The sequence below is a fragment of the Elephantulus edwardii genome, unplaced genomic scaffold (genome assembly GCF_000299155.1).
Source record: "Elephantulus edwardii isolate Elephantulus edwardi_28Jun2011 unplaced genomic scaffold, EleEdw1.0 scaffold00003, whole genome shotgun sequence".
Taxonomy (NCBI): domain Eukaryota; kingdom Metazoa; phylum Chordata; class Mammalia; order Macroscelidea; family Macroscelididae; genus Elephantulus; species Elephantulus edwardii.
Window position 1 is genome coordinate 8,971,215 of NW_006399753.1, and position 26,535 is coordinate 8,997,749.

The following is a 26,535-nucleotide window of genomic DNA, read 5'->3' on the forward strand; positions in this document are numbered from 1 at the left end:
ATGTACCAACAGTAAAAGTAATCATGCATTTGAGTTGATTCCAACACAGAGTGACCCACATGATGGAGAAGAAACGCTCCAAAGCCTGGGTGATCTGGTGGGCTAACGGTAAGGAAACGTGCTGCCAACCTAAAGGTACATGGTTCAAATCCATCCACTGCTCTGTGGGAAGAAGACGGGCAATCTCTCCCTGTGTAACTTACTATCTCTGAACCTGCTGGAGGCTCAGCTATGATTCAGTGCCAACTCGCTGGTACACAGCATAAACAACAGCTGATGACGCGGTGTGTAACGTACCCAGCTGCTGACTGAAAGGCTGGGAGGTGGGATCTACCAGCCGCTCTGGAAGAGAAAGATGGGCGGCCTCCCCCACTCAGAGCTCCAGCTTTGGAAGCCTGACAGACGGTCCCTAAGAGTCAAAGACACTCAAGGTCTAGAGGCCCCGTGTGGTGTTGTTGTTGCTGTTGTTGTTGTTAGGTACCATCAGGTCCAGCGTTACTCCTGGCAACCCTAAGAACAGCAGTCTGAACCCTGCCCTATCCTGCGCCATCCTCCATCTCTGACACCCTCGCACCCCATAGGTTCTCCTATCTGTAAACAGTAGAAGCAGGTTGCCAGGTCGTCTTCTGTGGAGCCACTGGGTGAGTTCAATTCACCAGTCTTTTGGTCAGAGCCAAACATTTAACCCACCAGGGATCCGGATAGTAACCAAACAAACGAGCCGAGAGTGGCTGTCAGTCAGCAGCAGTTCCTTGGGGCCTGAGGACAGGGGGCTAGTGGCGTTAGGTCTCCCAGTTCCCGAGAGTCCGAATTCTGAGGGAAGAAACTGAGCAACTTCCTCCTGTGTGATCTACAGCCTCCCAAACCCAGCAGAAGGTCGGCTAGGAGTCGATTCCAACTCAACAGTGAGGAGAGAGGCAGAAAGGAGACCCCTGCCTCCAGGCGTGATGTGCTCTCACTGCCATCATCCCTCCTCCATGGCCACGAACCATCTCCCCACCTTTTGTCAAGTCCCATCCCCAACCTCCTCACCATCACAGCCACGGTTGGGGTAAGGGGGACAGACAGACACAGCTTCCTCTCAGGGAATCCAGAAGAGAATTACCAGTGACCAATGTCCACTGCAAAGTCCTCTCTTTCCCACCAGAAGTCAGCTGTGGGTGTCACCACTCCCTGAGAAGAGAGTGTGCAGTCACAGGCCACCACCCAGCGGGGACCAGTGTCCTGCTGGGGTGCTAGGATTCGCAGGGGAAGTGGGCCAGGAGGCAGGGTTGTAGGGTCAGGGAAGCCTCCACATGAACTCCAGCTCCGCCGCTTCTTAGCTGTGTGATACTCAGCAAGTTTCTCAACCTCTCTGCACCTGTATCCTCTATGACATCGATCTAAGGTTCATGTAACGGGATAAGTATGGGATTTGTTTGAGAAGAGACAACAGGTAGGAATCACCACACTCACCCTAGCAGAGATGACATGCAAACCCACACCCTCCCATCCATCGCTCCAACGCCCCATCAACCAAAGATGGTCCTTCTCCTGATTGTCTGTCTCCAGATGCACTAGGACCTCGAAGTCCACAAGCAGAGATTCCTCCTCAGCTGGCATCATGGACACATTGCTGTGGACAAATCTCCTTTCAAGGACCTCTCTAAATGATAATAGCAAAGACATCACAATGTGCCTGCTCTTTTCAATCAGCTCATCTGCTAAAAGCTTGACAGTCGATAAGGAAGATCAAAGAAGAATCAATGTTTTTCAATCATGAAGACAAAGAATATTGAGTGTACCACCGACTGACTACCAGAGGAACAAACAAATATATCTTGGAAAAATGCAGCCAGAATGCTCCATTAAGTAAAAATGGCAAGACTTCCTCTCATAGAGTGTATTCAGATGGATGAGTTCCTGGGGGAGAATGCCAAGCTTGGCAAAGCAGAGGGGCCAGTGAAGGAGAGGAAGACTCTCGATGGCGTGGACAGCATGGGGCTCAAAGTATGGGAGAGATTGTGAGGGGGGCACAGGAACGGGCTGGGTCTCACTCTGTTGAGGGGAGGGGTCACTACGAGTCGGGCCAACCGGGTGGTCCCACCTTCCGGGCTCTTCCTCTTTGGTCAACAGCCACACACACACACACATTCAAAGTCTGTGGCTGGTGGGGCAGGTTTTGTTGGCCTGACTTCCGAATGAATCGTCATCACACATCCGAGGATAAATCTCGGTGGCATTGACAACTTCCTCTCCCTTCCTCTTAGGTGTCCTTCTGTCACCACAGTGGTCACAACTGAAGGGCCAGCGATCCCACTTCCCTCTTTCATGACATCAAATCTTGCCCATGCACTAATTCACAGCACCTGGTTTCTTATCTTAAGCAGAAGTGCCTGTGTTTCTGAGGAACAGAGAATGGAAGTCCTTGAGCAGGCATGACGGGAAGGGAGGACAGACAGGAGGAAGTGACAGAAGTTAAGCAACCTGGGGTCTCCTGGTGACTCTCCAAAGCCCGTCAGCTTGTCCTAAGTGGTGGCTCCCATGTTGCTGTGATGCTGAACCCACATCCCTGGTATTTACCAGCAGGATCACCCATGGTAGACGGGTTTCAGCTGACCTTCCAGGGTAAGACAGCGGGAGAGAGATCTGGAGCCACTTAACAGTCATTGAAGACCTTCTCGATCATGACAGAATGCTGTCCATCTTGATTGTTTTGTACACATCATCTGGAGGACATCGTGTTTAGTGAAGTGGATGGCCAGGGAGGACACAGGAGGCCTTCCATGAGATGGACTGGTGCAGGGGTCACAACAAAGGATTCCAATGTGCACTGGCCCAGAGGATGCACTAGGCCAGGCCTCTGCTCTTTCCTCTCTGTGTAGGTCCCGTGAGTCATCACTGACTCCACAGCGGCTCTCTACCTCTCTGTGCCCTGGGTCAGCCACTGGGCCAGGCGGTGTGGACACAAAGAAGAATAAGACATGTTTCTTTATCCTTCAGAAGAGACGCCCAGGAAGGGAGAGAAGTGGAAAACAACTATGGCTCTTGGGAGCTTCATGTAAAAGTCAGAAGAACAAAGAGAACTAAGACTTCGCCCCAGTCAGCACAGAAAGCCCAGGAAGAGTAGAGCAGGAATCTGGAGTGGGTGCTCTGTGACGTGCGACAGAAGCCGGGAGGCAGAAGTCTGCTTTGCCCTCATGTGAACTCGAGAACAGGGCATCCACTGGGCAGTTAAGCAGTAGATGGAAATGTGGGGAGGGCTCAGAGACGGGTGAGGCACTTGTGCCTGCCAAGTGGGTGTGAGGAGAGTGAGGGGGTGCCTGGACACTCCTACAAGAGCAGATACAGGATGGAGAAAGAGCAGGGGTCCTAGGTTGGAAGGGATGGAGACTCCGAGCCCAGCCGCTCAGGGACCAGCCATGTAGTGGGATGGAGTGGCTCTGTGCATAGGCTGCAGGGTAGAGGCCCAAGTGCCCGTCAGGGTCCAGGCTGCACTAGTGCCTAACCAGGCAGACTCGGCAAGTGGCTAACCTCAGTTTCCCTTTCTGTAAGTGATTACAGGTGGTGAGTGTAGCCTCGTTCCCATGAGCTGCTACAGCATTAAAGGCAGACATCTGTTAAACCACTTGACACAGAAAGAACCCAGCCAAGGGTCACTGCCCAGCACTGCTGAGCAATTTTTACGAGCTGGAGCCCTGCAGGTTCTCTGAGGTTGTCATTCGTCAGATGAAGGAGAAAGTCTCTGCTGTTCAGAGTGACTCTCAAGGTTAGGTGACTCATGGGCTTAAAGAGTCAAAATCAGTCACTTTCAGTCAGTTCTGACTCCTGGTGACTCACGTGCCAGAGGAACACTGCACTACAAAGGGATTCCACTGGCTGGATTTTTGGAAAGGATCGCCAGATAGTGAGTGGATCGCCAATGAGAGAATGGATCACCAGGGAGGGGATTCCAGGCCATTTTCTTAGTTAGCAGCCAAGTGTGTGTCTCTGGGGTACCAATGCCCCTCACTGACTGAGGGGTCTTCTCTGTGCCCCTTCACACTTGTTTCTGAGTCCTTGGAAGTGAGGGCAGTTTTGAGCAGGGTCAAAAGAGTGTGTGAGCATTTGAGTCCCAGATCCCTCATCTCTTAAATATCTGCCTTTCAAGTGGGCTCAAAGGGTCACCTCTCTGAGACACAGATGTGAAGAACTGCCCTCAGGTGACTCTGCTGGAGGACCTGGGGCATGGCTGGTAGCATAGAATGACCTCCCACACAGGAGTGGCCAATGGGCTCCCCTCCAGCTTTGATGGACATCTCAAGGTCCATGCATCTGCAGAAACCGAGGAGAGCAATCCTAACACATGGAACTGGACACTGAACTGGGACACTCACTCGACTGGGCAGCCAAGCGAAGTGCATAATCACTCCCCGTCAGAAACTTCTCAGAGAACGTCTCCCGGGCTGAGAAGGACAGGGGAAGGGACAGCTCCTCACTGGTCAGCTGGATCCCCTTGGCGGCTAGGAAGCTCTCCCCCAGAGAGAACCTTGAACTGTTGGAAGCCAAGACAATTTCTTCTGTTTCCTTAATGAACTGCAGGACTCGGAACTTTGCTTCTTCACAGGAGCCAGGGCCTGGGGGCATAAAAAGATCACAGATGGATTCACTCACCAGCAATCACTCTCTAGGGCCCTTCAGGTGCCCAGAACTGTGAGACAGTAGGTTCTGTTGTCTAACTCGCATCCTGTGTTATGGTTCCCCGTTACCATGACAGCCACGCGCTCTGAACGTGCTGGTCACTGCATCGCTCCTCCTGATCCCTGTGGTCCCACAAGACAGAGGAGAACTGCCCAGAGGGCCTCCAAGGCTGTAAGTCTACAGGACAAATGGCCTTGTCACTCCCACAGGGCGGCTGGTGAATTTGAGCTGCCAACCTGCTCAGCAGTGGGAAGTCTAACTACCGTGCCACCTGGGCCCCTCTGTATTAATCTCATTGTAAGTTCTTGCAAAGCCCTGGTGGTGCAGTGGTTAAAGAATTCAGCTACTAACCTAAAGGTCAGGAAAAGGTGTGACAGTCTGGTTCCTTAGAGGCTCCAGCCTTGACACTTTCTCAAAAAGTTGCAGATAGAAATATCATTTGACACAGCAATTCCACTACTGGGAATATGCCTTAAAGAAGCCATAACCTCCACCCAAGCAGATATACACACTCCCATGTTTATTGCGGCTTTGTTCAAAATAGCAAAGAGCTGTAAACAACCCAAGTGCCCGTCAACAAACGAATGGATAGAGAAGCTCTGGTATATTCACACAATGGAATACTACACAGCATTGAAAAACAAGGAACTCATGAAATATTATTCAAAATGGATGACCCTGGAGAACATTATGCTGAATGAAATATCTCAGTCACAAAAGGACAAATATTGCATAGAATTACTATTGTAAAACGAGACTGACATCAGGGTTGAGGGAAGACAGAAAAGGAGGGGAGGAATGATGTATACTGCATTGAAACAGATGAGAGAGAGATCTGTTTAAAAGGGACATAGGATTGGGTATTATTGTCCTGACAGGAGTCTAGAATGAAGCCTGCACAGTGGAGTGGACTTGGGAGGAGGGACTGCATATCAATGAAAGAGTTTTTCTTTTACTTTTCAAGGAGAAGAGTGAATAGGGGGGAGGGAGTAGGCAGGAAGAAAAGTGCAACAATGAATGACCGGGAACCCTAAGTCTCTGTAAACTTTCATTTAAATTAATTTAAAAAAAAAAAGACTGCAGCCTTGGAAGCTGTCACCTGGGGACATTCTGCTCTGTCCTACAGGAATCAGAAATGATGTGACTGCAGTGGGTTTGAATCATTTAATGAGCACTTTCTACACACCAGGCTGGTCACCTTGTGTAGCTCTCTCTACAGCCCTTGGAAGCCCACTCTAACTCAGCTGCACAGAGGAGCCTAGACACAGAGGCCCCTCCTCTAGCTCACACTGCACCAGGCGGTCCAGCAGCAGGTGCTCCAGCCAGGACCCCAGCAAGCAAGGCTCTGCCCCTCACACCAGTGCTCCCCATACTGTTACTCAGTAACAAAGTCTTGCCAGCCTTCAGGCCAAGGTCAACAAGAGAAATCGCTAAGTGTCTAAGTCCTCTTGGTAATTACCAACCAGACTTCTCAAATTGCATACAAAAGGGACCAAGCCATCACACAGCATCTAAATGCACAGGTGAGTGAGATATGACCATAAAGCACGGCAGGTGATTCCAGAGGTCCCAGGCGCTCAAAAGAATTACTGTGTAACCCTCATGTTGACTTGGAGAGCAAGTCTGGCTAGACATGGATGCAGTAAAGGAGAGAACGTCAGCAGGGCTAAGCCCCCACTTTCAATTTGTCCCCAGTACTATCTGTCTCCTGACATTCAATATACGCGGGAACTCTCTCTCCAAATTATTGAGCAGCAATGATGTCAGTTTGAGGAATAAGGTACACCTGATTCGGGCTGTGGTCTTTTCAGTCACTTGCTATGTATCTGAGAGCTGGACAATGAGTAAGGATGACAGAAGAACCAATGGCTTTTAATGGTTGTTTTGAAGAAGAGTACTGAATAATCCAAGAAATGCCGAAAGAACAGACAGATTATGTCTTTGAGAAGATGCAGCCACTGTGCTTCTTGGAGGCAAAGATGATACAGCTTCATCTCACATTCTTTGGCATGTTGCTAGGGGAGGCTATTCCTTGGAGAGGGACATGTTTGGAAATGTGGGGCACTGGCAAAAGGGAGGAAGCCCCTTAACCAGGTAATTGACACAGTGCCCACAGCAATGGGTTCAAGTGTGTCAGAGATTGCGAGGATGGGACAGGACAGGACAGGGTTCAGACCTGTGGTTCGTAGGGTCACTATGGGTCACACTTTACTTGCTGACACCTAACAACAACAAGCTGTCTTGATTGCTCGCTCCGATCACCCTACGGTGTGAAACTCCAGGCTAATGCCAAAACAATACAGTTCATTTTAACATTATCCAGAAACATTCCAGCCCCACCGAACACCTCGAGGAACAAGAGACCTCACTGCCCACTCAGTTGCTAGACTGTTCATCCCTGTTGCTTAGAAGGATTCTGATTGGATAACAAATCCCCCACTATTGGTCCATTCCAATTCACAGCCACCCTCCATGATGTCTCTGGGCTGTAAGTCTTTATAGGAGGGGACTGCCTGTCTCTCTCCCACAGATGCCTGGTGGATTTGAACCACAGACCTTACAGTTAATAGTACAATACATGCCACCAATGACCTGTGATTTGATGGTGCTGTTATGTACCATCACATTGAAACTGACTCATAGCTGACCCTCCAGTGGGTTTTCAGAGACTCTAAATGGCACAGGAACTGATTGCCCACTTTCTTCCTCCAGAGCAGCTGGTGGATCCAAACTGTGTACCTTTGGGTTGGCAGCACAGCTCCTTACCACTAGGCCACCAGACTCACTCTGTGATTCAGTAAGAGCGGGTAATGTCTTGTTCTTTCAAACTCCTTCATAACAATTTGTCAATCATGAATTTTCTTTTTTCTTGTGGACCATCAGATCGGATCTGACTGGGTTGCATAGGAGATTGTCCCTTCTCCTCCAGCAGAGCATTTGGTGGATTCAAACCGTGGGCCTTTGGGATTGCAACACAGCTTCTTGCTACTAGGCCACCAGAACTCCCTTTAATCATGTATTTTCATCTAAGACACAGAGTCAGTGTCGTTCCTTTTAACCATGCCTCTAGAAAAGGACCTCCAGTGGCGTAGTCCAGAGCACATTGTGCTGCTAACCAAAAGGTCAGACATCTTCAGTGGTTCGAGGCCTCCAGGTACCCCAAGGTAGAAAGATAGGCAGGTTCGTCCCTTTAAGATTCACAGCCTCAGAAACTTAACAGAGGATCACCGTGAGTCAGAGCAGGGAGTTTGCGTTTTCTCTAGGTCTATTAGCAATCTCTGTTCTTGCATTGCACAACATATCAGGCTGTTAACTGAAGGGTCAGAGGTTCTAATCCATGAGCTACTCTACAAAAGAAAGACAGGCAGCCTCCTCCCATGAAGACTTAGAGTCTCAGAACCCTGGGAGAAGGTCCCTATCCGTCCCGGTAGACTCAATGGCAGTGATTTTGCCCCACACCTGACCTTACAGACTTCCTCTCCAGTGTGTTCCTTAAAGTGTCCCCTCAAGCAAATCAAAGACACACTGAAGACAGAAGCTCTTCTGAGGCCCCAAGTGCAAAGCAGTGTTCCATGCAAGTGGGGGAACCTCACAAGACTTGGTGGTGATGAAGGAAAGGTGAACATAACTCATGAAAGGGCTGCAACATATTCACCATAAGAGTCAAGGGCAAGGTCACATTCACCTTTACAGCCTTGATCGGGCTAAGATAATGCTGTGCAGACAACAGGTGGCTTGTGAAAATCTTGGGCATTAATTCAAGTCATTTTATGAGTATTTAGAATGAACCATATTAAGCCTGTCAACACTTTGTAAACATGGGAAGTCCTTCCCCTCTCAGATCCTCAGTTTACTCACTCAGACAATGCAAGGAGCTCTTCGTAATCCCCAAACACTTCCTGCCGTGACCCTCCACACCCTCGGAAGAGCTGACGTTACTGAATTGCCGTCTTGATGAAGAATACTGACTATCCCACGGGCTCCCATAAAAGCAGACACCTCCGTCTTAGATGAGATAAAGATACCAGAAAGCTCCTCAGAAGCAAGAATGGTGAGACTTCATCTTACTTACAGATCAGCCCTTGGAGAAAGACATCACGCTTGGCAAAGCAGAAGATCAAAAACAGAGGAAGACCCTGAACGAGATGATCTGACTCTGGCTGCACGCGGGAGCTCAGACCCGGCAACAGTGAGGAGGATTGTGCAGCTCCGGGCAGGATTTTGTTCTCTAACGTGAAGCTGCTATGGGTCAGAACTGATTCAACACCTGCCTTTCCCCCCAGACCCCTTTTGAAAAAAAGTGATTCTGTTCCGCGTGTAGTTTACTCACATGCTGGAACCGCACTTGGCTCGGCCCGAGTGCCGTCCACTTCTTGACCAGCCTCGTCCACACACCAGCACCTCCGAAGGTCCAAGTGGACTAAGGGGGCACTGAAGTCCGAGTACGGCCCCGGGTAGCGGCGCAGCTGGCCTCTGAGGATCTGCCAAAAGAGGTAGGGCTCCAGGAGGGTGCTCCCCGCAGGCTGGGTCAGCTCGCCTGCCAGCACGGCCGGGGGGACGTCCCGGAAGGCAGAGTATCTCGCCAGCACTGGGAAGATGTCTTGTTGACCAGCCTCATACAAGCTTTGGACAAAGAGGGGGAAGCTTCTGGAAGCCACTTCTCTATAGCTCATGATCTCCTTCAGCAGCCGGGCAGGGGTCAGCTCCTGGCCACTGCTGCTCTGAGCTGCCCATCGTTGGTACCACTCGAAGGCCTGCTCTGGGGGCCCATCACATTGCACGCGTCTCCACTGCCCATCAGCCCTGCACTGTGGGATGTAGATGCTGGTCAGAGCGGGTGGTGGGCTGGAATCAGAGAGTAGGGTCCTCACTGTCCTCAGGAAAGCTTGTTCTGCCTGCAGCTGGCACGGTGTAGGACCTGAGGGAATGACAAGTAGATACAGGGTGAGCCGTTTCGATACCCACTGCCATCAAGCCAGTTCTGACCCACAGTGACCTGCTGGGACACAGCAGAACTGCTCCCAGTGTGTGATGTCGACTGCTACACCCTTCTCCCAGGAAGCAGATGATAGTTTTGAATTGCCAACCTTTCCGTTGGCAATCCTATGCTTAATTACTGGCCACCCCTCCTCTTTAAGCCACTTCTTCTTGTTGTTGTTGTATGCCTTCAAGTCAGAACCGACCCATAGCTGATCCTTAAGAGAGTTTTCAGAGGCAATAAATTGGACAGGAGAAGACTGCCCATCCTTCTCCTATGGGGAAGCTGGTGGATTTGAACTTTGTACTTTGGGATTGAAGTGTAACTTCTTACCACTAGGCCACCAGAGCTCCCCTCAAAAGACCAAGATGGAAGCATACAGCTAGCTACCCAGGCTCCCTCTGAAACTTGACTCAGTCATTATAAAAAGTTGTAGCCACTGCCACTGAATTGGTTTTGATTGGCAGTGACCTTGCACTGGGTTTCCAAGACAGTAAACTTTCTGGGAGGAGATTGCCCATCTTTCTCCTATAGAACTTTCCATTGGTGGCCTAATACATTACTGACTGCTCCACCAAGACTCCCTGACCTATGCACGGACATTGCAAACCAAACCCATTTCCACCGCATTGTTTCCAACTCGTAGCACACCTGTGAGTGCGCATGGCTGAGTGGAACTGCTAGGGCAACTGACTGCTTAGCAGTAAGGAGTTGTGTGTGTTTACCAACCCAAAGGCATGCAGTTCGCATCCACTAGCTGCTTCACAGGAGAAAGACAAATAAGTCCCTCTAGCAATTATTAATAATCCCGTCTAGTGGTTCATTGCCTCGGAGAACCCACCGGCAGGCCAGCTATGAGTCAACTGTGACTCGACAGTACGTAACAACAACAAGAACCTTTATAGAAGCAGACTGCTTCATATGTCTCCCTTAGAGAAGCTTGTTGCCTCAATTGGTCTTTCAGTTAGCAGCCAAACACTATAACCACTGTGCCACTAAGGTCCCCACAGATATTCCCTAAACCTTAAAGGTTCAAGTAACACATAGACCAGGGCACCCAGTGAGCAACTCAGCAGCCAGGCCAGCTCCCCAGAAACGTGAATGTCACAGACCGAAGGCCAAAATCCTCTCCTTACTCATGTGGTAGAATGGTCAGCAGTAGCTAGACTTTGGGGACTCTTTTAAAAATCAATCTACTGACTTTAACCCTGCTTGCTGAAACTGAGGAGGACCTGAAGTACTTGCTGCAGAAGGTGAAGGACTGCAGTCTTCAATACAGATTGAAGCTCAACATCAAGAAAACAAAGATTCTCACCACTGGGCCAATTGGCAGCATCATGATAGATGGTGAAGAGATTGAGATAGTTAACAGTTTTAGTTTACTTGGTTCCACAGTCAACACTCTTGGTAATAGCAGCCAGAAAATCACGAGATGAATTGCATTGGGAAAGTCAGCTGTGAGAGACCTCTTAAGAATACTGAAGAGCAACAATGTTAGGCTGGAGACTAAGGTGCGCCTGATCCAGGCTATAGTCTTTGCAATTACGTGCTATGCTTCAGAGAGTTAGACAGTGACTAGGGGTGACAGAAAGAGAATTGATGCCTTTGAGCTGTGGTGCTGGAGAAGAGTGTTGAATATACTATGAACTGCTAGGAGAACAAAGAGGTTTGTCCTGGAGAGGGTGAAGCCAGAACGCTCCTTGGAGTCAAGGATTCTGAAGCTTCATCTGACATATTTTGGGCATGTTGCAAGGAGGGTCCTTGGAGAGGGACATCATGTTTGGGAGAGTGGAGGGATGACGCAGGAGAGGAAGACCTTCAATGAGATGGATCGATTCTGTGAGTGGAGTGGTGGGAATGAGTGTGTTTGAGACAGCGAGGTTGGTACAGGATAGAATGGCATTTAAGGCTCTTGTACATAGGATCGCTATGAGTCGCAAACAACTCGATGGCACTTAACAACAACAACTGACTTTGTCACCAACTGAAGTGTAGGCTTCAGCCATGAGTGGATATTTTTCCTCTGGAATGCTTTGTACCACCAGGGTCTGAAGAGGGAATGAAGAGGGCATGGGCTGGATGGAGTCCTCAGTTCCCATAAATGGTGTAACAGAGACTACTAGAATAGAGGTTGGTGGTTCTCACTCACTTACAAGCACCTGGAAGATGGGCCTTAAGATCTGTCTGAACAGCCACAGACAGAGGTGCATAGTGGGTCCAGTATTGACTATCACAATTTCCATCACCCACTATAAGAGATCGGTCTGCAAGTCAACACAAATACTTTTGTATTTGAGAGCCTTCATGGGTCAAGAAAGGCTGTGTGATCTTGCTCTGCTGAGTGTAGAAGAGAGGCGAGTGAACTAAGTATCTTTGAGTACATTGTAGATCCACTTTCATACATGAGAGCAAGGACAGTGGGGTGATAGTGATCCCACAATACCACAACGTGATTTAAAAAAAAAAGAAGGTTGCATTGGACTTGTATCTACTGAACTGACATGGTGCAATTATCTCAAAGATAGGTGGCAGATGTGTGGACAGGAGAGTGATTTTAGTGTTCTAGATACTTCTCTGACTCTCTATGCTGTTGTGTAGTGTCAAGTTGTAACCGACCCATAGCTGACCCTCCAGAGAGTTTTCAGAGGCATGAGAGGATATTGCCCATCCTTCTCCCTCTGAGCAGCTGGTGGGCTTGAACTATGTGCCTATGGGATCACAGCACAGCTTCTTGCCACTAGGCCACCAGAGCTCCCTTTTTCTGTCTATAGAGCCATTCTAATCTGCACAAATGGGATCACCATGAGTTGGAATAGACTCCACAGCAACCCATAGCAACAAAGATTGAATGTCCAATAGACTTACACTGCTTGGGCTCTCCGGTTACACTTTGAGTTCCAGGGATAGCTTGTCCCTCAGTGTCCACACAGTAGCACTCAGAGTTGAAGCACTGAACAGGTAGGAAATGCCCCTCACTGGAACAAGCAGGGACAGGTAGGCTGGACCCAGCAGATTGGCTTTTCAGGAGACTTTGCATTTGTGCTCTTTGCTTTTCACATTGAGTGGGGCACCTGGGTCGTGTGCCTGTAACTCTGAAGCCAGGAAGTTCTTTGCCCCGGGGATCCACACACCAGCACTCTCCAGCAGAGCACTGGACATCCTCATAGCTCCCTTCTGCTGTGCATGCTGGGACAAACAGCTTTTGGGGTGGCTGCTCACAGGCCTGGGCACTAAGTGCCATTTCCATCACATCCCCTAAGTCCTCAGCCACATTCTCAGGCACAGAAACAGCATGCTGCAGGAAAAGAAGGAATTCTGGAAGATCCAAGAGAGAAGCTAGGAATTTCAGAGTATTTTGGTTCTCCTGTAAGTTAACTTCAAAGCCAAAGCTGCCTATAATTGGCAAATTCATAGCCTTATCAGAGCCATCAGTGGTTTCCTTGCCAAGGTTTGATTCAGGTCCCACAGACAGCTGTTTCATTACACCCACAAATCCCTCTTCATCCTTGAAGCCTGAAAGACCAAGTTTCTGGAAAAATTGACTAAAATTAAATGTGCCTCTTGTGCCAAGAGCTCCTGACAAGTTAAACTGGCCAACATTCACCAAAAAGTTTCCTCCAAAGAGGTTCTGCTGGAGTCGCTTGGGGTTGGTGGTAAACTGTAGGGCCAGACGTGCCAGCTGTCTGGAGGGGAAAACTGCTCTGATGGCCTCCTTGAGTAGACTTTGTGAGGCAGGAAGCTGTTTATCCTGCCCTTCCACCATGGGACGGAGAAGGCCAGAATCAACAAAGAGCTCCCTGAACAGGGGTGGGCAGGATGTAGAGAATCTGGCCACTCTCTGAGAGTTCTCTCTCTCCTCAGGAGAAAAGAACAAACTGTGCTGGCTGAAGTGGCCAGAGGGCCCAAAGTAGAGTCTAGACAAGGCCTGCTGCCTCTCTGATGCACAAGACCGGTCTTCACCTGTGGGGAGACAAAATTAGCAATAACATAAGCCACCATGAAATAACCCCTCAGAGCTTTCTTCCCTCTGCATCCTGAGCCCACTAAGAAAACTATTCTGTTTTCCTGTTTCCTCTCTCTCTCTCTCTCTGAGCTGCATCTGTACAGCTGTTTTGAGTAGAAAGTCTTGTGTTGGCATGACTACCTCTTTTTCACGGGAGGTTGGCCTCCTTCTAAAGCAAGTATTATAGACCTAAAAACTTCCTCACTTTCTGAAAATATAACCACTAAAGATAAATATATATTTAAAAAAAGAAAGAAAGCAAATAGTTGTCAACAAATCTATTTTAACTTCTGACAACCAGAAAATATATGTCATTATGAAATGTTTTCTAGCCTTCTGTCCATGGAAACTTTAGTGGGCTTTAATCCCTGACTGCGTACTCTTCTATACCTAATTAGGCATCAAATCCCTAACTCCCTACATCTAAGCAGGTGAAGGTCCTTCATTCCTCCTCCTGGCTTTTCCTGTGTGGTTTGCCTTGTTGTGTTAGTTGAGTCTATTCTGATTCATACTTGCTCTTAAGAACTAGGTAGAATGGCTCCATAGGACCATCTTAGCTGGTGGGGTCAAATCACCAAACTCTGGATTAACAGCTAAGTACTTAAACATTGTGCCACCATGACTCTTTGTAGATTAACTAATTCTAATTCTTTAAGAGACTTTTTAAAAGTCCTGCATACCCGTGTTGAGCTTATTGAGGGGTAGTCTTGATGAGGTACACACACGTACGACCTCCCAACATTCATTTAGAAGTAGAGAATCAGGATTCTTGAGGATAAGGACTGTATTATAAATACAATTAGCATTTCCCATTAAAATCAGTCATGCCCACCAATAAACATCTTTCTTCTAGGCTTCTTAGCCTGTCTGTGAAATTCATAACTAATCATTTCAAACAACTCCATGCAGCTATGCCGTGTTAGCTGAAATGTCTAGATAATTGCCAGGAAAAATTGCAAATTAAATTCAAATACCAAGTCGCTTCCTTAGTCACTTGTATGGAATGAGCTGGCTCCACCTTCTCTCTATAAAATGGTAACACTTAGAGAATATTTTCGACCAAGCTCCCCCTACACTTTTAAAATAATTCTTTCCTCCTGGTCTATGTGGATGCTGAAAAGGAAGTCAGCCAAGTTCCCTCTGTAACCAGGCAACAGAGAAAGAAATGGAACATGTGGTCAGGGTGGAGGAAGGAAGGCTGGCAACATCAGAGCACATACCCAGCCTTCAGCAAGGCCCTGACTTGCTTTAATGACTAGTACAGGAAGGTATGGAAGACATAAAGTCCCTGATTGGCCCATTCCAAATCAGTACATATGCCCTGGTTGATTTGTTATGTTGTGTTACTAAGACTAAGAAATTTAGATAGTGCTTCCATGTGAAGCTTGTAACCGAGGAAATGGGACCGACACTGCTGGGGATGAGAACATATGATTTCTGCATTGAGTAGAACGCCTGTTTTTCATTTGGAAAGCCATAGTACTTCATGTCCATCGAGAAAGCGGAAGGTCCACTACTCTGTAGGCTTTAATAGAAGTGGGGCTAGTCCACGGCATGGCCGAGCTAACTGCATGCTCCCTGAAGTCAGGAGCGCCGCACTGTCTTTGTTGACATCCTGTCACCCAGCAGACAACTTCCACACGCCTCGTAGAAAATTGAAAACGTTCAGCTGGAAAAGTCGAATGCTTCAACTAGAATTATTGAGGGACTGCTCAGCCCTCTCTGTCTGTGCACAGGGCTATAAACGGACCTGCTGACTCCACCCAGGTCAGCCAAGCAGGCAGCTGTGTGTGCGCGAGACCTCTGCCTCCCTTCATCCTAACAGGCTTCAGAATCTTCCTGGCAGGGGGACGGGAGTCTCACCAGAAGGCCTCCGCCCTCACCCTTCTCCCCACACTGTCCAGCCTCCTCCTCCTCCTCCTCCTCCAGCTAACGTTCAGAGCACCACCTGCATCCTTAAACCCGATGCCAACCAGGTGATACCAGGTGATTGGGTTTCTAAGGCTACCAATCTGTCAAGAGACACTTGAGCCCAACAAAGGAATCCCAGTTCTGGCAATCCAATTCATCGCCAGCCTCCATCGGGTTTCCAAGCCCATAAATCCTTTACAGGAGGCGGCTTCCCCATCCATGTCTGCTGGAGAACTAGCCGATTCCAGCTTCCCACCTTCCAGGTGGCAACCCAGCATGGAGCTCGCTGTCAGTCACGGCTCCTTACACCTGATACCCTCCAGGTGACAGCCGGTGGCTGGGTTTCCAAGGCTGCAAATCTTAATGGGAGCAGACTGCTCAGAGGGGCAGGCGGATTCCAACTTTCAGCTGTACAGCTAACAGCCCAATGCGTATCCACTGCACCAGCTACAGTGCCCTTTCAATCGGTCCCATTGCCCTCAGAACAGCTAACCATGCGTCCTCCCCTCCGGCATTCCGAGATGATCTTACTTACATATAAAACCCACCATGGGTGGTACTCTCCAGCTTAAAACCTGGCACTGCTTAGTTGACTCCAGGATGAACCCAAAGCCTTGGTTGTAATGTTCAAGAGCTCACTGTCTCGGCCCTGCCTCTCCGTCCCCCTCCCCCCCCCCGGTGGTGATGCTCAGGGCACCTCTCTGATCATGCTCCAGTGGTGGTTTTTCTTGCTCTACCCTTCTTGTAGATTCCGAGTGGCCCGTGGCATACCAGCACCTCTCATTTGTGCCTTTACAATTTCATTTGTCCTTCTCTAGAGAAAACACTGTCTTATTTTCCTCCTTCAGTAAAACCCTTCTTTTAGAAACTCTGATCTAGTATCACCTCTTCCAGGAAGCCTTCCAAGATGCCTCTCTTGCCTTGGCTCTAAGACAGAATCCCCCCCTCTCCATGTCACTGCCTGTCTCCACTTTTCCTATCGTCCCTGTAAACTTTCATTCTTTTTTTCGTTTCACTTCACCTCCCTCTAGACTCTTAACTCCATCTAGTACAGGAAGGAGAACACACAGGACATGAATGATGAAGTCAGGTGGGATGCCCTTAGGGAGAGGCTGACTTGACAGGTTGGAGAGTCTAACGATGTTTGTGTGGATAAACAGTCATAATCACACAACCAGACAGAGCCCGAGAAGAAGCCCTCAGCAGGAACCCACCACACGATGGCAGCCCTCCTGTCTGTGACGTCCCAAGGACCTCATTTCCTCGCGTGTCCACACACCAGCATGGCCCGTCCCGCTGGCACTGCACAGGCCGGTAGTCCCCGCTCCGGCTGCAGGCTGGAACGTACGGGTGACCGTAGCTGGTCGCTGCGAAGCGCTCCACTTCACATTTGGTGGGACCTATGAGAAACAGGACAGTGAGGACCAGAGCAGGGAAAGGCAGGACACCTGACGCATGGCCCCCTGGCCTTGCTGCTGGCTGTCAAAATCCAGGAAAAGCCTCTCACTCCCACTGGAACAGCCTCAAAGCAAAACAAAAGAAAAACGAGTTAAAGTTGAGTAGACTCCAATTCATGGCGACCCTCCATGGGTGGCCGGTCTTTGGAGGAGGAGACGGCCCGTGTTTCTCCTGCAGAGTCGCTGGTGGAGTCAAAATGCTGACCTTTCAGTTCACAGACCAACACATTATGCACCACATAACACATTATGCCCGTTAAGCCACCACACTCCTTCATAGAGATTTTGGTGACTTTCTAGGCCTTGTGATCCCCCACCCCCTGTGCAGAGCAGGACACATCCACTCACTACTCACATCGGAACCTCCCAGAGACGACTAACTGGATGGCCAGGAACCGCCTCTGCAGTATCCGGTAGAGGGTGCTGTCCGTGAAGGTGGAGGCGAGGTCCAGCCCAGCAAAAATGGTGTCGTAAATCTCATCCAGTAACAGCTCCAGACCTGAGCAGAGACAGCAAGTATTGGAAGGGCTGGGTTCACTTGGAAAGGCTGGCTTCCCTCTGCAAACAGCTAGTGAAAGGAACAGAGCCCCAGCAGCATTGCTGTGCACCCTGTCTGCCTACAGTTTCCAAAGTAACGCTGCCTGGGACCACTGTGCACAGCTCAAAGCAGCATTGCTTCATTGAGAGGGAGGTAACCCCTGACCATGGAGTCAAGTACGACCCACAGTGACCTTCCACTGGGTTTCTGAAACAATAAATATTTTGCAAAGGAGATTGAACATCTTTCTCCCATGGAGTGACTGGCAGACTTGAACCACCAACCTTTGGATTAGCAGTTCAACATGCAGCACATTGTACTACCAGAGTTCCTGGAGAGAGACAGTGGAGATTGAAATCCATCCTGTGCTCACTCCCCTCGCCAAGCAATGCAACCTGTCTCAGAGCTGCACTGCCCAGAAGGGGACGCTCTTCTCCAATGTGCACACAGGTACCGCACTGGCTGGTAGCTTTGTCCTTAAAGAACCACGGATGAGAGCTTATGGGGCTATGTCTTCATCGACACCCCCAGCAGCTGAGGGGAGCAGGCTGTGAATTCTGCCTCAGGATCTCTCCCGTGTATCACACACTTAACCTCCTGGTTAACTCAGGTGTGCTCACCTGTCTCGGCCAGCTCCCGCCCTTGACTATCAGCACAGTGACAATAGCCAGACACCTCAGGGAATCTGTTCTGGAAGGACCGGAACGTCACAAATGCATCTGGAAACCTACGAGAGAATTCAATTTAGGGTCCCAGCCCCCCCGGCCAGTCTCCTCCTGCAGACAAACAGCCACATGCCAAGTCCCCATCTGGGAAAAGTCATGTCTGTTTGCATGCCTCGTCCCATTTGCTCCGCGCTCCCTGCAGTAAATGAATTTCTTTCCTAAATTGCTTTCCCCTGGCCAGAGTTAGGCTGGTCCTTGTAAAAAGAAGGCTACCCTTAGCTGTCACCTTCTAATTAGCTGTACTCACTCTTCATGGCTTGAGAACAATTTATGGCCGTGACAGTGTCACAAGACTAGGCAGAGACAGGCAATGAACTTCATGCTCATGAGTTCTGTTACCAGAATATAACGTGAGAGACTAAAAGTCAAGTCTGCTTTCCAAGCATATGGTCCATCATATATGATCTCATTTGGGGAAATCAAAGGAGCTCAGAGCCCTGGAAAACTTCTGCAGAGCTTGACAGGAAGCCAGATTCCACCCTGAAAAACCCTGCAGAAGGCCCTTTCTCAGCTCCGTGGTTGGAAAAGCACACACTGAGCGCAACACCATGGATGGGGGTTACACGGTCCTTCCAGATGTTGAAGGGAGGGAAGTCCACGCTCTTGAGAGGCCCATGGCACTTTCAGTCCCCTCACGTGCACACTGAAGACAGACCATGACGAAGAAAGACAGAGGAAACGACATTTTTGTATTAGGTGTTGGTGAGGAATGTTGCATACACCACAGGCTTCCAGAAACACAAAGCTGTCTTTGAAAAAGTGCAACCAGAAAAGTCTTTAAGAGTGAGGTAGTGAGACCTTTGTGTCAGGTAGATGGACATGCTATGGGGGGGGGAGGGAGTGGAGTCAGGGGGTCAGTCTCTAGAGAAGGACGCCGTGCTTAGTAATGCCCAAAGTCATGAGGAAGAGGAAGACCCTCGATGAGAGGGGTGGACACAGGGGCTGCAGCAATGATGGGTACCGGGACAGTGTTGGGGCGGGGGGGGGGGGGAGGGGGGGAGGCAGAGGGGGGGGGGGGGGGGGGCCTAGGGGGGGGGGGGGGGGGCGGAGGAAGTACAGGGCTCAGCTGTGCTTCCTTCCGTTGGGCAGGGGTCACTGCGAGTCAAAACCCACCCAATAGCCCCTGACAACAACATGGCTAAGTCCTGGCCGGCCTGGACATTTCTATAGGAGCTGATGGGCTGGGTTCCCCTCTCAGAAGCAAGAGGAAGCAGGTTGTCGTTGGTATGTGCTGTCGAGTCAGAACCAACTCATAGTTAAGCATCTAGCAGGTTGTTGGAGGCTCTGACTTGCACAAGAGGAGATTGCAGATCTTCCTCCCTCAGAGCAGCTAGTGGATTTGAACCATGTGCCTTTGGGTTGGCAGCCCAACTCTTTATCACTAGGTCAACAGAGCTTCCCAAGAGGAGGCCGTTGGTTGTTGCCATGTTGTAGTAACCAGAGAGGAGTTTCAGTCTTTGCATATCGGCAGGTTACTTCCCCCTCTGTCTAGCTACCACAGGAGACCCAAACACAATGCGGATCTAACTCCGCTGAGAAATAGATTCGTAAATTAGCAGCAGCAGCAGCAACTGGCTGCACCAATAGGCCTGATGCTGTTCAGTCTCTTCTAGCAAAATATTGAAACCAACTTTAATATATAATGCAGGAATATTAAAAGGCAAGCTGTAGTAAAGCCTCTTAAATGAAGTGAAATACTAAAATAGAGGATGATACAAATTTCTAGGTAAAGGGAGCTTTCCAAATACCAAACAGCGGGAACACATACTGTGATTACTACCATGTCAATGCATCTGTCTTAAAAAGCAATATCCCCAGTAACAACTCAGGACCTGAGAGTGGGAGGGTAGCAAGTGTGGCTTTTTTATTTAATATCTCAAAATAAGCTAATTTGAATGGAATAAATCTGCAACACAAAAACTATAAAAGCACTTCAGCATTATGGCATCAATGGGTTTTGTTTGGTTAGTTGGTTTTTATGTGTTTGTTTTAAAAAACAGTGTGTTAAGTTTCTTTTACTTTTTATTGTTATTAATTTTAATGAAAGTTTACAGAGACTATGGATTTCCATTCATTCATTGTTGCACTTTTCTCCCTGCCCACTCCTCCCCCATAATTCACTCTTCTCTTTGAAATGTAAAAGAAAAATTCTTTCATTATTATATAGTCCCTCTCTCCAAATCCACTCCACTATGAAGCCTTCATTCTGGATTCCTCTCATGATAGTAATACCTAATCATGTATCCCTTTTAAACAGTTCTCTCCCTCATCTGTTTCAATGCAGTATACATTATTTATCCCCTCTTTCTCAGTCTCCCCCCCAACCCTGATGTCAGTCCTGTTTTAAAACAGTGGCACCATGCAGTATTTGTCCTTTTGTGACTGACATATATTTACTCGCATAATGTCCTCAGGGATACACATTTTTTAAATTGTTTTGTCTTACATGTTCTTAATCTATGATTGTGTACGTGTGAAATTTTAAAATGTTATGCAAGTGAGTTGTATCATAAACACACTGAAAATCCACTGTCGTCAAGGTAATTCTGACTCAGAGACCCAGAAGGGCAGAGGAGCACTGCCTCGTAGGGGTTCAAGAATGTAAAGTTTTACAAGAAATACTGCTGTTGTTGTTAGGTGCTGTCGAGTCAAGTTAAACTCACCGTGACCCTATGAATCACAGATCTGAGCTGTGCCCCATCGCGTGTCACCGTCACCTTCACTGACACACTTGAGCCCATTGCTGCAGTCACTGCGTCAGTCTACCCCATTGAGACCGCTGACCTTCCACCTCTCCAGGCGTGACGCTGCACTCCACGGAGCAGCCTTGCCCAGCGGCATGCTCAAAGTAGGTGAGACGAAGCTTCATTATCATCGCCGTCAAGGAGACTCATCTTGCTTCCCAAAAGCAGCTGTTGAGTTTGAACCACCAAACTTTCCGTTAGCATCCCAACACTTAGCCCACTGCACTGTCAGGGATCCTTGAGTTGCACAATAGAAACTAAATATTCACTTTCTCTCAATGCTTCTGCCAGCATGTGGGGACCTTCTCCGCCGTGGTCTTTGTACCCCCAACAAATGACTGGGCCAGTCGGTCCCCGAGTCATTGCAGTTGAGTTGGAACCAATCATAGCTGACCCTCGAGCAGGACTTCTGTGAATTGTGTAGGAGGAGACTCTCCACGAGCCACCAGATACGTCTTTTCAGCTGACAGCCCAGCTCTCTACCAACTCTGCCAGCAGACTCCTACATGACTAGGCAGGAAAAGGAATAGGAAGTTCTGCGGCCTACAACAACAGACCGGTAATAACGCAGACAAGATACATGGGGCCTTTGAGGGGATTCAAACTCAAGTGGGCAGGTGATTACAGATCATACCCACCCTCCACTGGAATGTTGAGGCTCTAATATTAATGGGACGAAGTTGCCCATCAATCTCTTATGGAGCTGCTGGTGGAATCGAACTGCCAAAGAGGCAGCTATCAGAGCAGCACACGATGGAACCCCAGAGACAAGCCTGGTCGGTTTTGCCAGCCCTCTAGGCTTCAACTGAGCCGTCCTGGACACAAGAAGCAGACCTCACTATCATCAAGAAAGAAGCGTGCAGAGTACAGAGAGTCCTTTGGACCCAGGGTCTCTGTGCTCAGAACTTTGTAGGCCAAAGACAGAGAGAGTGCTCGCTACACCACCAGGGACATTATAGGACAAGAGAGGACGGTAAAGGAATAGCAGCAGAGGCAGGAGGCTGCTGAGAGCAGCATGGTGGGCTTCCCATCACAGAGCAAGACAAGGGACAGAGGAGGGGGGTGCCGCCCACCTGCAGAGTCAGAGGAAGCGCCTTTGGGCAAGAGGCCTGTGGGCAGAGTGTGCGTCCTCTGGGCACATGGCAGAGCTAGACCAGCCAGCTCACAGAGCACAAGAGCTCAGCACCTTCAGGTCCAGAACTTCAGGGTATTACAGACCGCCAGAAGAGCCGAGTCTCAGAGGAGATACAACCAGAATGCTCCCTAGAAGGAAGGATGGTGAGACTTCACCTCGCTAACTTTGGACAAGTCATCAGGAAAGACCAATCGTTAGAAAAGGCCGTCATGATGGGTGGAAGGCCAGCGAGAAGGACCGACCCAGCAGGCCCAGTAATGGGTTCATCGTGAAGATGCCACAGGGTTCAGGCGACCTGGATACTGTTGTGCACCAAGAAGCCATAGGTTGGAGTCAACGTGGCAGCGACTAGCGAGTCCCCCCTTTGAAAATTCAGTCTGAAGGAACGTTTGCACACCCGGCTTTACAATTTTCAATGCAACCTTGGGAACGCTGTTACTGACATGCATCCACTGTCATTGCATTCCACGGTGACGGGTTTATCTTTCCGTCCCATGTGCTGTGGGTGTAACAGCAAAACTGGGCATCTCCCAGAACCTTCTCCATCACCGTGGGTCCCCATGGGGTTCCAGGCCCGGGCGGCTCCAGGTCTGCATATCAGAAAATGCCTGATTTCAGCCAGCGATCAACCACCTGACCCTTCCCAGGACCTTCCTACACCAGAATGTGCTCTAAGACATTCTTGCTCACAAAAACCAGAAAGGATTCTGTTTCAGAGGGAAATTTTTCTGTTTGTTTGTTTTAAACAGTGGAGGCTCAGTCTAGAACCTTTGCATTTAACGCGATTGCCCCCTTGTGGATGTAGTTGTAATTGTTCCCTGGCATGGCAACCACCAAGTTCATGGGCCCAAGTTCATGGGCTCATCCAGTAAGCATTCATTGCGGTCCTACTGGCTGCATGCTCCGGGCTGTGCAGGAGGACCTGAGATTAACTGAAGCAGCGTGAAACAAAAAAAAAAAAAAAACAGCTGAACACCCACTTTCACACAATCTTCATTAAGGGAGTTCAATTTTGCTGAAAAGAGTTGGGCTGCCTTCGTTCTGGACTCCTGTCATGACAATAATACCTAATCACATATCCCTTTGGAGCAGTTCTCTCCCTCATCTGCTTCAATGCAGTATACATTATTTATCCAATCTTTCTCAGTCTCCCCCTAACCACGATGTTAGTCCTGTTTTGTAACAGTGATACTATGTGGTATTTGTCCTTTTGTGACTGAGATATTTCATTCAGCATAATGTCCTCCAGGGCCACCCAGGGAGAAAAGTGCAACAATGAATGAATAGAAATCCAAAGTCTCTGTAAATTGTCATTAAAATTAATAATAAACAATAGCAATTAAAAAACTAATCTAGGCAAATAAATGGCTCAAGACACTGAAAAGAGAAATTGTTAGTCCATAATGGACTATGGTTTGTTTGTTTGTTTGTTTTTTTAAGAAAATGACATTTTTAACAAACTCAAAATCTTTCAAGAAAGGGGAAAAAAGATTTGGACTGCTAACTCAGATTCACCAGGTGCTCTTTGGGAGAAAGATGAATGATCTTCCCTGCAACTCACGGCCTCTGAGAATCCTCTGGAGATTCAGCTATGAGTCAGCTGTGACTCGATGGCACATAACACACCACACAAAACAAGAACTTTACCAAAACACCCAGCTAGTCCTCCTCAGGTGAGCTCCTTAACCCTCTGGTTTCTTACTCATTTGTATACTAGGAGCTCCTGTGGCGTGATGCTTAAAACATTCAGCTGCTAACCAAAGGGTCGATAGTTTGAATCCACCAGCCATGCTACAAGATAAATCTGCACCTCTCTGAGTCTAAGAAGATTCTAGAAAGCCTTGAAAACACTCTGGGAAGCTCCACTCTGGCCTACAGGATCAGACCTGGAGGATGCAAACTTCCCTGTAGCTGATGAGTGGGTGCTCCATTGACCTTGAACTAAGACATCAGCACACACACGCCCACGCACGTGTACACGCACCCCCACCCAAGAATATCGTGCTTTTTGGAAATTCACTTATGCTCACCAGTGGGTCTCTAGACCTGGAGGAAACGCAAATGTACATGTGTTTAAATTGGGAGAGCTGGGAAAACTCCCTCCATGGCTGTAAGGAAATTTTCTTTTTCCCAATGGTGGCAGAGATGAGATCTCAGAGCTTCACCAGGGGCTGACCAGCAGGGAACAGTCCTCCATTTCACAGATGGGGAGACTGAGGCTCAGGGAGGGTGTAAGTCAGTCACCCAGGTCCCTGTGTTCAGCAAGGCAGTCACTATGAAGGTCGAAGGGACAAACCCCACAGAACCAGGCAGCTCTAACAAAAGGGTGGAGCAGACAGGCAGATGGCAGCTGACAAGCTGGGAACCGAAGCCTGGACAGTAGGGAGTGTGCTTGGTTCAAAAAGTTCAACGGCTTCCCCAGCCCAGCTTCCTGATGCCATAGACAAGGTCTACAGCCCCCCTATTCTTGTTCTTTAAAGTTAGGGGTTCAGAAGTTTATGTTTGGGGTTGAATTCACAAAATCACTGATGTACAATAATTTAGATCTAAAAAAATATTAAAATTCTACAGTATTCAACTTAATCAAATATTCTAGCATTTAATACAGGATGTTACAATCAATGTCACAAATCATAATGTATGGATGTTTGAATAAAAAAATCATTTTGCTTCATAAATTTTTACCCAAATCACAATAACAAAAATGAAATATGATGCATTTGAAACAGGCAGGTCTGTGGGGCGGGACCCACTCATGTCGGCTGATGTGCGACCCTCACCCAGCACGGCCTCAGAATCTCCTCTTCACCAAACCAGAGCCAAACCTACGCCACTGTCAGCCAGTCAGTTCTGAATTATGACAACCCGCCAGCTGGTTTCCACCTGAGGCTATAAATCTCTGTGGGAGGAGACTGCCCATCTTTCTCTCAGGTAGCATCTGGTGGGTTCGAACCACTGACCTACTGCTTAGCATGCCAACACATTATGTGCTAGACCACGGACACCTACATAGGAAAGCAAACCCCCAGGTGTTGTGTTGATTCTGCTCCAGGCGGCCCTCCACATGGTGTCAGAGGCTATAAATCTTTCTGGGGGCAGATTGTTCCACCTTCTCCCACTCAACAGCCTGTGGACTCGTACTGCTCACCTTCCAGTTATCAGGCAATGCTTAACCTGCTAGGCCACCAGGCTACAGAGGGGAAAACACTGACTGCTTTGGAAGTCAGACATGGCATGGCCAGGGTACCCAGAAAAAGGTAATTCATAGATGGAAATTCTTACAGACTTTTAACTCAGAACCTTCCGTTAGAACTCAAGTCTGGGAGCATTCCTTAAAAGAGCCAAGTCATCATTTAAATAACTGATGACTCTTCCATTTTTATATTTATTAATCCAATCGTCTAGATGATTAATTTGTTTGTGTACATAATTTACAAAATAGATAAATATTATTTTCCTTAATGAGACCTTCACATTTCTGCACATTCCTTCCTTTGTTGACAGCTGGATAATATCAGTCTTGCCCAACTTTTGAGGCTGTTTGTACCAGGTCTATTATTTAACGTATCTGTTGAGTCAGGCCTTTTCCCCTCCCTCAGAGGCCACTCACGCCACTCCTTGGAGCCCCAGCCCCCCAGCAGCCAGGGCGTCCGTGAGGGATGTGAAGTAAGCAGGGCCCAGCGACGGCACCCCTTACCTGTTGTAGCTCTGGACCAGATCGAAAATCATCATGTCTGTGGTGTTGACGAACTTGCACTGGACGGGCATGAAGTCCCCCTCTGAGGAACACTGCGGGGGTGACCTGTCCCCAACTCCGTGGAGGATGCGGCGGTTTCTGATCTCACAGCTCCTGGGGCCTAGACATATTGGGGGACGATCAAGGCGTGAGTGGGGGTGTCTTCTGTGCACATACGTGGGTGCACACCACACACACTATGACAGTTAGGCACCCAGCTGGTGACTCAGGTCTGCAGTGGGAGCCTGAAAACGCGCTGCTATCCGGTCAGTTTTGTATCCTAGCGACCCTCCACCAGGGGTCCTGAGGCTGTAAATCGAGATGGGAGGAGACTGTCCATCTCTTCTCGGTGGATTTGAACCATAAATGGGTGGCATTTGGGTTAGCAGTGCCACTCGCAACAGACTATGTCACCAGTCAGTCAAAGTCAAGTCCAAGCTACTGTCGTTGTGTGGGAACCGACTCAGAGCTGACTCTCCAGCAGGTTCTCAGACTCTGAGAACACAGGAGGGGAGTTCCCGGGTTTCTGAGAAGGGGCAGCCATGGGTTAGAAGTGCCAGGAAGCACTGGGTTTGGGTTAGAATTCAGCTGCCTAAGGTCGGGCCACCAGAGCGCCCCAACATCTTCCCTTGCTTTCCGATCACTGAGC

General features: G+C 48.8%; 1 protein-coding gene across 1 annotated transcript in view; it reads right to left on the reverse strand.

Moving 5' to 3' along the window:
• Positions 1-26,535, reverse strand: part of TG (thyroglobulin) — a 232,967-nt gene that overhangs the window by 198,361 nt on the left and 8,071 nt on the right. The window contains exons 5-11 of the mRNA XM_006879275.1: positions 25,848-26,007; positions 18,167-18,273; positions 17,364-17,507; positions 16,766-16,951; positions 12,503-13,597; positions 8,990-9,577; positions 4,356-4,595 (exon numbers count right to left, since the gene is read on the reverse strand). Of these exons, the coding sequence (XP_006879337.1) occupies positions 4,356-4,595; positions 8,990-9,577; positions 12,503-13,597; positions 16,766-16,951; positions 17,364-17,507; positions 18,167-18,273; positions 25,848-26,007 (2,520 nt within the window). The remainder of the gene's footprint in view (positions 1-4,355; positions 4,596-8,989; positions 9,578-12,502; positions 13,598-16,765; positions 16,952-17,363; positions 17,508-18,166; positions 18,274-25,847; positions 26,008-26,535) is intronic.